At 33.0% G+C, this 12,670-nt stretch overlaps 1 protein-coding gene across 1 annotated transcript in view; it reads right to left on the minus strand.

Moving 5' to 3' along the window:
• LOC142319913 (metabotropic glutamate receptor 4-like) overlaps nucleotides 1–12,670 on the minus strand; it is a 44,169-nt gene that overhangs the window by 8,535 nt on the left and 22,964 nt on the right. The window contains exons 8-9 of the mRNA XM_075357586.1: nucleotides 8,867–9,412; nucleotides 5,133–5,255 (exon numbers count right to left, since the gene is read on the minus strand). Coding sequence (XP_075213701.1) covers nucleotides 5,133–5,255; nucleotides 8,867–9,412 — 669 coding nt within the window. The remainder of the gene's footprint in view (nucleotides 1–5,132; nucleotides 5,256–8,866; nucleotides 9,413–12,670) is intronic.

Here is a 12,670-nt window from a genome sequence, read left to right on the forward strand (position 1 = left end):
ATTCGAATCCGCCAACAATGTTTATATGAATGTATTACGCTGACAGATGATGATGAAGTAAGACCTTTAAAAGTTTGCGTAATTGTAAAACCAAACCATTTTGATTTATTATATTTAAATAATAATGATAATTCACACTATCTCTACATAAAAGATTGTTCACGATTGGTTAGGTCTCAATTAACGAAACGCATATCCAAAATTGATGTATGCAAACGCTGTTTTACATTCTATTACAAAGATGGAAATAGCGAACGTAGAATAAAAGCTCATTTAAAACGTTGTATTCTCAATTAACCGGCACATAAAAAAACACCAAAACCGGGTGAAAATATAATGAAATTTAAAAGGTATGAAAATCAATTTTCAATGCCTGTTGTAGCATACGACGATTTTGAATGCATATTGAATCCAACGCCTTATCATCCACCGTGTACAAAATCATATAGTTATACAACCCATGTGCACGAACCGATGAGTTACCGTTTGTATTTCGTTTGTCACGAATCGGTTTTCGATAAAATAAAACAAGTCCTCCCGCAAAAACCTGTACTTTATAGAGGCGAAAAAGCGGCTGAAAATTTCATAAATGTTCTATCCTATCTCGCGAATCAATTTGTAGATGAAATAATACACGTTGCAATGACACCTCTTTCCGTCGATGAACAAAAAAAATTCGGCAACACTAAGCGATGTGAAATGTGTCATGTGAGATTCGGTTTACACAAACAAGCACAAAATACGATACCGATATTCATTCACAATTTAACCGGTTACGACTCGCATTTCATTACACGACAGCTGGATTACGATAGAGGGGATATAAACATCGTACCTAAAACCACCGAAAAATATACAATGTTTATGAAACGGATGTCTGACGTTTTAAGCGTAAGATCGTAGACGCTTTTCAATTTATGGCTCCAGTTTGGAAAACTTAGCGTCCAATTTACCAAACCAATCATTTAATCACGTCGATTTGGTAAAATGCGTTCCTATCCGTATGGAACATGGTGTAATTTATTTACCGGTTCTGGCCGTGATAGACTAAGCTTTTGAGCCTAGTAATCCTGGCGTGATTCCCCTTCAGTCCATCCGCTGAACTTTATTTTTATATAGAGATAATAGATTGTTATGAACAGATGACGTCAGGGAGTTCTTCTCATTATATATGGCTGTCAATCATTCATTATAATAATTGTCTTTTTTTTTACTTTCAATGAAAGATAGATATTAACAACAGCATTGACCTTTGATCTCAATAATATTATTACAAATTTAAAATGTTCAACTTATCGTATTTTCACAACCTCTATATTCGAGTAATAATAACAATAAAAAGTAAAATATCATAATCGACATTGTGTGAGAATCTGTATATATTAATTGAATAAAATATTATAAAACAAAATCACTCAAATCAATCCACGAATTGTATGTTTTATCAAAACATAACCATTTTACATAGGTTTTGTCACCTTTTCGTCAGAGTATTTTCTCAATTTGATATGCATCTTTGTGTTTGGTTTTTTGTAGTTCGTATTGATAAAAACGACCTTTTATGAGTTCATTTCGTGAATCAATCAGTGCATAGTTTACAGGCTTGGAATCAGTGTGAACTTATGAATTTTAAATATTTCATTCGTCCAATTTGGTAGATAACGCTTTTCAAATTCTCAACATCAACCTCTATAGAATGTTATCAAATTTGATGATGATGAATCCTGAAATGGGTTATTATGAATATAGTGAAAACGAACAAGTCCCTCAATCAGAGTTTGAACCCCATTCAATAATGATTTTTGATGATGTAATCAAAGAGAAACAAAATAATGTCGGTGCTTATTTTGCAAGGGGTCGTCACAATAAAATTGATTGTTTTTATCTAGCACAAACATATACTAAAATACCAAAACAACTCGTACGTAACAATTGTAATTTTTTTTAATTTTATTCAAACAGGACAATTTGAATTTAAAACACGTTTACGAAGATCATGTAAACGTTGACATGTCATTTGATGATTTTAAATCGATGTGTGATCAAGTTTGGAACACAAACCAATATAGTTTTCTAGTTATCGATAAAGAAAAATATAAAAATAAAGGTAGATATAGAAACAATATCGATAAATTCATCATTGTTGAACGTAACGTTTAACATTAATAAGATAACCGTTTTGAATTTTCTTTTTTCTTTTAGAACAGTGAAGAAGGAGAAACAAATGATTGAAATCGATAAACTTAATAAAGATTTTAAACGTAAACATGGAGCCTTTATGATGGGTTTAGCTGAAGAAGAAGCTTTATTTGCTAAACGCTTCAAACCGATAATAGATCCTATAAATGAAATAAAAGAAAAAGTAGATAGACCAAGACCACCTCCTCTAAGGAGAAATTGATATAGAGTAGGACGTGAACTGGGTGATAGATTGTTACCTCATTTAGAAAGACATCAAGATAGGTGTGAACGAACATCGGACACCCGCTTTAGCTGAACGGTCTATGGTGTCAGTCAATAACACCGCTTTGCAACCAACAGTCGCCGGTTCGAAACCTTGTCAATTCACTTTTTTTTTCACTTTAAATTTTATTCATTTATTTAATTCTACCGCTCAACAAGGATGTCACAAAACAACAGCTGTTCATATCACTACTACCTTTGAAATAATACATTAATAATTAATATTTAATCCAAAATATATGTAATCAGGTTGGCAACACTGGCGCCACTACGTCACAAATTAAACATGGCCGACCACCGCCATCTTGGTTTCATGACGTCATTCAAGATGGCCGACAGCCGCCATCTTGAATTTGACGCCCGTACCCCTTTTTCCTTACTACTACGAATAAAGAAATGGGAAAAGGGGACAAGGGAAATAAGGGAAAGAGAAATGGAAAACTAGCGGGAAAGGGGGAATGGGTGAAAAGGAAAGAGGAAAAATGGGAAATGGAATAGGGTAAAAATGAAAATGGAGAAAGGAAATGAAAAAATGAATGGTGAAAGGGGGAAAGGTAAAAGGGAAAGGTTAAATTTTGTGAAGTTCCGTAATGTTGATTTTGTTAATGTTTTATCAAACTTTCAATTGTGTTCATTTAATCGATTATATATACTTAAATTTAGCAATAGCGAAGCATTGTCGGGTCTGCTATTTAAATACAAAAATAAAGTTAAAAAGTATAAAGAAATAAAACTAAGTTAAGCAACATTATACTTAGTTTCAAGCAGTATTACATGCAGATTCAAAGCTTTAGTATTATTAAAACATAATTTATTAAAAATATGCCATTATACAGAGTCTCCTTTAAAGGTAAAACCAAACTGTAGGAAGTGATTCTACTTAAAATACTGAAGAAAAAATGTCCACTGAACGTAGGTCCGAAAACGTATATTTTTCTCTGTCCGACATTTGGTATTTTTAAGAAAAAAATTAGTTTTCACGAACGGTTGGAGATACGTAATAAAATTTTGTACTTTATTTTAAACTAACATTTTTTAATAGGACAAAGAATAACGATACTCTTCGTTCACAAATTTCAAAATGGCGGTCGTTTCAATTTTTCAGTGTTATAAATTGATCCAATATGTATGTAACATATTCAAATGCATAAAAGAAGATTACACCCGTATATGTATAAATTATTCCATTAAAAAAGATTCTACCGAATTTAAAAAGAAAGTAGGCCTAACTCAAAAACGATGCATCCTAGCCCATTTTTAACGCGATTTTTAAAGGCTAAATTCTAAGGGTGATTTCCGATTTTTTGAATCGATTGCCGGTACTTTTATCCGTCTACGTTCGGTCATTCTCGAGTCACACCTTTTTCACAGAATCTTTTGAAATTCTGTGAAATAGTGCCTAAATAAAATGAAAATGTGTTTTTTACCACTCGGTCAACATTTTTAATCACTTATAAATTAATTTGAAAAAATCGGACATCATTACTTTCAGCAAAAGAGGGATAATCGATTTCATTAAACTGATCCAGAATGTGCGTCATTTATTCAAATACATTAAAGAATACACCCGTATACGTGTAACTTATTCAATACATAAAAAAAAGATTCTGCCGAATTTTAAAAATAGGGCGTATCTCGAAAACGGTGCATCCTAGCTCAATTCTAACGCGATTTTGAAAGGCGTAGCGAAAGGGTGCTTTTCAATTTTTTGAATTGATTGGTACTAGTTTCATCCACCCAAGTCCAGCCGTTCTCGAGATACGCCCTATTCACAGCATTTTTTGAAATAGATGCTGAAATAAAATGAAAATGTGCTCAGTTAACAGTTTTAATCACTTTTAAATTAATTTAAAAAAAAATCGGACATCATTACTTTCAGCGAAAGCAAAAATAATAATTAAAATTTCTACTTATGAAGGTTGTTTAATTACCTTTGCCGGTTAACGGCGAGTAAGCCACTACATTTTCATATATTAATAAACAATACGCGATTGTATTTGGTTTAAAATTCTCTTCAACTTCAATATTAATTTTCAAATCAATAACGCCCATTTTTATCGATTCATCCTGTCGCGAACAATCAATCACGTACAAGGGATATTTGCTTTTATAATCCGAAAACGTATATGGCGAATCGGTCAATTTATAATACAATTGTTTAAACTCTAGATTTTGCTGAAAGTAGTGATGACCAAACATCATAATAAAATTTACACAATCATAGTGTCATTAACCATCTCAACAATAAACAACCTACAACCTCCATCACCCATCATCCCGCTTTCGCCGAAAGAAATGATGCCCGATTTTAAAATAAATTAAAAAGTAATCAAAACTGTTAACTGACCACATTTTCATTTTATTTCATCATCAAATACAAAAATATTGTGAGAATACATTTTTTTCATTACATTTTAAAATACTAGTTGTGCTTCAACTGGTAATAAAAGTCAGAGAAAGAGCTGAAAATATTGCAAGGATGGATATGTAATCCATCCTTATGATAGAACTTTGTAATATTTTAAATGGGAGAACATAACATAGGTTAAAATTCATTCATACTAACATATATGTCAACTACAATTTAATGACACCATTGTCAGGTAAATTGATAATAAAATTAGCCAAAATGAAACAGTATTCCCTACTTTAAATCATTAAAATCTTACGCGTGTAATTCCCAACTATCATCCACTGGAATGTATTATTTTGTGTACGCTGCAGGTTAAGAATAGAATACCTAGGGGGTCCATCTCTGCCATTTAGAAATCTGAATGGATTTCCCCTATCATCTGCAACATTTTAAAAATTATTACAAATTTTTTTTTATAAAATATTAACAAAAGCGAACAATAAATCATTAAACAGTATTTATAAATTAATTATTCATCTATAATCGTATTTATGGGTCTAAAATTAATAATTATAAAGACTGAAATAGTTCTTTATAAAACAGAACTTCTGTAAGCTGTAGAAGGCAAATATGACATCAACTAAAAGCGCAAAAGACTATCATTTGTATACACCTTGAAAAATATAAAAGCTTGAATATGTACAGAAAACATTCAATAATAATAGTTACAAAAGTAAATCCTGATAATAGAAAAAAAAACAATTTTTGTTTTAATAATAATAATAAATGAATCAGATCAGTGCGTAATTTTTTCATCATATTTTTAAAAACAAGCATGATGCTAAACAAATAATCTTGAGCCATAAACGAAATGATTTCTTATTTCAGGTAACATACCATTGGCTAGTTTAACGCGCTAAAAGTTATATTTTAGGACAAATATTACACCTTATAGAGAGTGATTCAGGAGGATTGGGCAATACTTTGACAACTCATTCTAGAGGCTAAAAATAAGAAAAACGTTCAAATAAACATAGGTCCGAAAACGCTTCGTTAGCGAGTTATACAGAGTGAAAGATTTCGCCCGAGTTTCAGTTCCTCCGGGTAAATTAAGGCTTTCTGAAATTCTGGGAAGGTCAGTTAAGAGGCAAACACATTTTTTTACGTTTGACGTACAATAACGTTGTTAAATTGACAATAAATCATACATTTTTTAAACACAAATTGTACAGAATTTAATTATAAGAAGATTGATGTAAATAATGTCAACAGTAAACAAAGATTTTGTACTAGATTTTGAGTTGCCAGTCTAACGGTATCTTTGCGTTACTTGATTATAGCTGCAGCGTTGAGAATGCGAGCAATCAGTTCATCGCGTGTGTCTTCTTTTTGCTTGTAAACCTCATTTTTCAACCATCCCCACAAACAATAATCCAACGGAGTGAGGTCTGGGGATCTCGGTGGCCAATTAACCGGCCCTCCACGTCCTATCCATTTACCAGCAAACTTTTCATCAAGACATTGCCTTACTTCATTAGTGAAATGTGTAGGAGCTTCATCAAGTTGGTAATACATTTCAATTCGTTTTGCTAAGGGGATATTTTCCAGAAATATAATACATTCATTACGTAAAATTCCAGATAATTTCTTCCTGTGACACGATGTTGTAGTATGAAAGGACCAATTAATTGGTCATCTATGATACCACACCAAACATTCACTGAAAATCGTTGCTGGAAATCTTTTTCCACTGTAGCATGTGGGTTTTCTTCAGACCAACGATGCGCATTCCGTGTGTTGTTTATTCCGTTACGAGTGAAAGTAGCTTCATCCGAAAATAGTATAAATGGAATTAAATGTTGATTCCTATTAACCCATTGACAAAACTGCAGACAGCTGGCGTAGTCACCAGGCTGGAGATGTTGCACTTTCTGAATATGAAAAGGATGCATTCCACTATTATTTAATGTCCTCTATACTCTCTCTACTTTGTGAAATATTGAGCCGTGTTGCAATTAATCGTGTGCTCGTTGCCGGACTACGTTGAATCATCTGCAGAATGTTTTCACCTTCATCAGCATGATTTGCTTGTCGTTCAGATGAAATATGAACGCTGGGAAGTGTACCATTCTCACAAAGATTATTAAAAATTCTAATAAATACTTTACGATTTGGTACAACACGACCAGGATACCTATATCGATATTCCGTAACCGCTGCCGCAGCACTTCCATTGCAAAATCCACAGATGAAAATCATGTCGGCATATTCGGCATTAGTGAAGATACGCGGCATTTTTCAAAACAAGACTAAACAGAATTTCACTTTTTTTAACAGACTTGATTTTTATGCACTGTAAAATTAATACAAAATTACACTTCTTAACAGTTTTCTGAAATTTTTACGATAAGAATTCGACGTAATACTGCAAACACGATTGATCAGCGAAAGGTTATTTAACACATTACCACAATTAACTGACAACAATGAGTAGTATTTAAAAAAATTGTGATGAAAAAGATCAGTGTTGCCATCTTGTTTTCCGTAGGTCTAAAAATATTGTACCTAATGGACACATCTCTTTTCTTTTTTTGTAACATTTTCTTCTAAGTTTTCGTAGGTTTTGTTGTTAATAAGAGTCAACATGTTTAAAATTTTATTTGTTTTCTGTTGACATTATTTACATCAATCTTCTAATAATTAAATTCTCTACAATTTGTGTTTAAAAAATGTATGATTTATTGCCAATTTAACAACGTTATTGTACGTCAAACGTAAAAAAAAATGTGTTTTCTGCCCCTATTTTTGGCGTTTTACATGGGATATCTTAAAAACTAAGAGAGATACAGTTCTGGGACCTATTTTTTTCAATTTCCCAGCTTAAAAACCATAAGAAACAATTGAATTTGTCCTTTAACTGACCTTCCCAGAATTTCAGAAAGCCTTAATTTACCTGAGGAGGAACTGAAACTCGGGCAAAATCTTTCACACTGTATAACTCGCTAACGAAGCGTTTTCGGACCTATGTTTATATGAACTTTTTTCTTATTTTTAGCCTCTGGAATGAGTTGTCAAAGTATTGCCCTATCCTCCCGAATCATTCTGTAGATTAGAAAATTACTTAATACATTGATAGTTACTACTAAATAAAATTCTTATGAAAATGATTTTTGTGTTTCCCTGATCAGATAATATATTTCAAGCTACTTGTTACGCTAGCCTCCGTGGCACAAGTGGTAGCATCTCAGCCTTTCATCCGGAAGTCACGGATTCAAATCCCGGTCTGGCATGGCATTTTCACACACTACTTGTCATTCATCTCATCCTCTGAAGCAATATCTAACAGTCATCGCGGAAGTTAAAAAAAGCTACTTATTACGCAACCCTTGTTAAGTTCAGTATAAATATTTTATACGTGTAACTATACTGAAGCAAGTATGTCAGTGGATGAACTGGGAGCAAATATTCTCTTTAACTTCTCTGATTTTGCAACAGTATATTTGTGTCGGTAAAGAAGGTAACAGGAATCTACTTTACTACTTACTTTCTCCTCTTAAGCCAGCCTATCATTGGATACTTTTTTTTACATGGCTGTGTAATTTTCTAAGATGATTAGTTTCTCATGTTAGGTTTTTTATCACTATAAGATTATATTCATATAGAAATCTGTACATTACGTAAAAAAATTATTTGTAATTCTTTATTTGAAAAGTAACAAAAAAAATATTTATTACATAAGATTTTAATAATTTAGCATACTGTGTCATTTGTTGGGAGATTTTTATGATAATAATATTAAAAATCAAGATTTTATTATTTAAAAGTAGAAAACATTATTTAATTATTTTTTAAATAAGCAGCTAGAGAATTAATTTATTTTAGCTTCAAGAGATCTAATACCTTTTATAAAATAGCTCAATTGTAGAATCAAATATTATGCAGTACATTAAAAATTAATAATTTAATTTAAGTTTAAATGTTATTTATTGATTTAAATTGTTAAAGTACAAAAGTTATGAATTAAAAACCAGTCAAGTTTAAAAAATATACGACATAGTCTTGTTGGCCGTCTACATTCCCTTTCTGATCGTCTCAAAATAGGTTGTTGCTGCGCTCTGGATTGCTCTTGAGGTTCCCACATGGCCTCAGGAGGCTCCAGGTGGAGTTCCTCTGGGGGACCTCTTCTTGGTTCATTATATATGCTTAGTGATGAAGCAAATGTCACCGTTTTCTTCGGTTTTGAATCTATAGAGACGAATATAAACTGATCAATGTGACTTTTCAGGGAATATCCGTCACCATCATGCTTAACAATGAAGTAAAGTTTTCCAAGCTTCTGGACTACAGTTCTGAGTCTCCACATCGGTTTGCCAGCAGACAGGTACCACCTGGCTTGTACTTGATCTCCCGCACTTTGGGAGATTTTGAAAGGTGATGATGTACATGGAGGTGGTAATGGTAGAAGGTCTAATTTAATATGTAATCTTCGTTTTAGGTATAATTCTGATGGAGATTTACCAGATGAAAGAGGTGTAGATCTATATCGCTTTAAGATTTCTTGAATTTTTCTTTGAATGGGTGGTTCAGATGAATTCACTGCCTGTAATTTTTGCTTGAAAGTCTGTACATTACGTTCGATGCACCCATCGGTATAGGAATGACCCAGTGCTTTTGTTGTACGCCGTGGTCGGAATAGAATTTTGTAAAGGTTTCACTTTTGAAGATCACTGCATTGTCAGAGACTAGTACTCTTGGTAAGCTGTGAGTTGAGAATATATCTTGAAGGTATTGAACGGTTGGATCTGTTGTTGGTGCATTCTTCAAGTAACGGACTTCCAACCATCAGGACTTTGCACTGATCAAGATAAAGAAGTGATGATCTTGAAATGGTCCAGCGTAATCTACGTGAACCCTTTAAAAATTTTCTGATGGTTAACCTCTTCTTGGTTCATTATATATGCTTAGTGATGAAGCAAATGTCACCGTTTTCTTCGGTTTTGAATCTATAGAGACGAATATAAACTGATCAATGTGACTTTTCAGGGAATATCCGTCACCATCATGCTTAACAATGAAGTAAAGTTTTAATGGATAGGTGCTTTTGAAGGGTTTTTCTTTATTTGTCCACAGTCTTAACAAGTTCTGAAAAGATTTTCTATGTCTTTATCTAGATCTTGCCAGTAAATGTATTGTCTTGACGATTGTTTCATCTTTACAATTCCCATGTGAGTGTGATGGAGTTCTGTGAGAACTATCTGATGCATTGAAGTTGGTACAACTACTCATTGCCCTTTAAAGATTATGCCATTTTGAAGGTAATACTCAGAATCATAATTTTTGCCATTCAAAACGTCCGATTCCAGTTTTGATAATTGTTCATCACGTGAAGTTTCTTCAGCGGGAGTTTTGTAACTTAATGTTTTGTTGTAAATGTTAAAGATTGCTTCATTAGAAATTAAAGATACTTCCTTCTTCCACTTGTTCCTGTTCAATTTGAGAAATATTTTTTTGAATAGGATAATAGGACAGAAAATCAGCATGAACATTTTTTTCTGCCCATTCATGTCGGATTTGATAATCAAAGTTTGTGAGCCACATTATATAGCATAGACGTTTTGCAGATGCCATGCTGGAAGTTTTCATTTTTCATGTAGAATGTGAGTCAGTGGACGGTTATCAGTATACAATATGAAGTTTTTGCCATGTATATAACAATATCATTTTTTTAGGGCAAACACGATTGCTAGTGTCTCCCTGTCAAGCTGGCTATAATTCATCTGTTTTGGTTAGTGAATGAAAGCCAAAAGCAACAGGCCTTTCTACTCCATTTATTGTATGTGAAAGTATTCTCGATATCCCTGTCGGAGAGGCGTCGCAGTTCAGTCAGTGGAAGGTTTTGAATGGGGTTAGTACACGATCGCTTGCGATTTTGTTTGTCAGCTGTACAAATGCCGCTTTACATTTTGAGGACCAGTAAGATTTGTGATTTTTCTGAAGAAATAATCTCAATGGATAAGTAAGTGTCGAGGTATTTGATATAAACTTTGCATAATAGGTAACCAATCCTAAGAATCTCTTGACACCTTTACTTGCTGGTCTAGGTGCATTTATAATGGTCATGACCTTAGTCGGATCTTTGGAAATTTTTCCTTGTTCACTTACATAGCCTAGGTATTGGACTTTAGTTTTGAAAAATTAACCTTTTCTTTGTTGAGTTGTAAATTAAACTCTTGAATTCTATCGAGGCAAGCCATCAGGTCTTTGTAGTATTCTTCTCGTGTTTTTGCATATTGTTAAAGTATGTTGTAACCTCTCTGAGTCCCCCCAAGACTTTGTCCATGATGAGATGAATTTGGTTCAGTTTTGATTCCAAATAAGAGGCTATTGAAGGCACAACTTCCTTTATGAGTAATAATTTTTTCAATTCTAACACTCCTCATCAACTGGTACATGAAGATATGCTTTAACTAGCTCTAGGGAACAATAATATAAAGAATCGTTGAGTATTATAAGGTCGTCAATTTTTGGTACATAGTGTAATGCGCATCTTGTAGGTGGGGGTTCACCCCTACTTTGTAATCAACACACAGACGTATGGTACCATCGTGTTTGGGGATCACGACTAGTGGCGATGCTTGTCATTTTCTTGGATTTTTTGAGATAATGCCTAAGTTTTCGAGTGTTTCAAGTACTTGTTGAAGTATTTTTCTGTGTCTTGATCGGGACTTTTAATCTCATATATTGTGAATTGATATTGGAGGAAGGAATCTTCTTCTGCATCTACTGTCTTTACACCTTTCTTTTCAGACAGCAGTCTTTTTAGGCACACTTTCTCAACATGACTGCCTTGCGTTTTACAATACTCACATTTTAATCTAGATTGGTCAACCCTACATTGGAAGATGAAGTATGATTATTCCTGGCACATTTTAAGCGGAGTCCTTCGATTCATAAATATTTTAAATTAAGTCGTCTTGGTGTGACTCTAGGTGGAGGACTTGGTGATCATTATAATAATGTCTTGAATTTATCGTGTCTCTAAGTTTTGAGGTAAGATTTCTTGTACTCCTACTTCGTGCTCTAGAAACTCTGTGTACTTTGGTTGAGGAATTTTCTACTGAGAAATCGAATTGTTGATTAGCCAGCAATAATGCTTTTAAGGTTTGAGCTTTTGAAATTGCATCTTGAAAAGTTTTTTAGTTATCTAGCAACATTTAATGACGTATGTCTTACAAAGTCCTCTGATAAACTGTGATGGCAGAAAAAGGTCTGCTACAGACTTTTTACATTCGCATTGAAATTCACATATCGAAATAAATTTACGTAATTGTGCGACAAAATATCTTGAATTGATTGATCAGACCATTGTTTTTGTGAGAGGAATTTATGTCTCTCAACCAAAATGTTCTTCTTCTCAGTTAACCGATCGTTCAAAGTTTGAACTATTTCGTCATAAGTTAGGATATGTGGTTCCTTTGATGCCAATGACAACGTTAGTAGCTCAAAATATTCAGGGCCTATACTGTTTACAAGGTCTGTTTTTGATGTATCCTTATCTGTTGCTAATACTTTCACAATAAGAAAGTTATCGAATCTTTCTTTCTATTGTTGATAATTTTTTGTCTTTATCAAATTTTTCAAAATTACTTATATTATGTTGAATTATTGGTTGACGATTTTGATTAGTTTTGAAAAGTTGTAACATTGTTTGAAAGTTTTGTTGCATTTGCAAAAACTGAGTAAATTGTTCGGCGTTCATTTTAAGGCTATGAAGTTTTGTTTATATTTATAAAATTATATTACGAAATATTTACACTTAAAAAACAGCACTACAATTATGAATGAATATTTCGA

Source organism: Lycorma delicatula, chromosome 2, assembly GCF_047948215.1.
Source record: "Lycorma delicatula isolate Av1 chromosome 2, ASM4794821v1, whole genome shotgun sequence".
Taxonomy (NCBI): domain Eukaryota; kingdom Metazoa; phylum Arthropoda; class Insecta; order Hemiptera; family Fulgoridae; genus Lycorma; species Lycorma delicatula.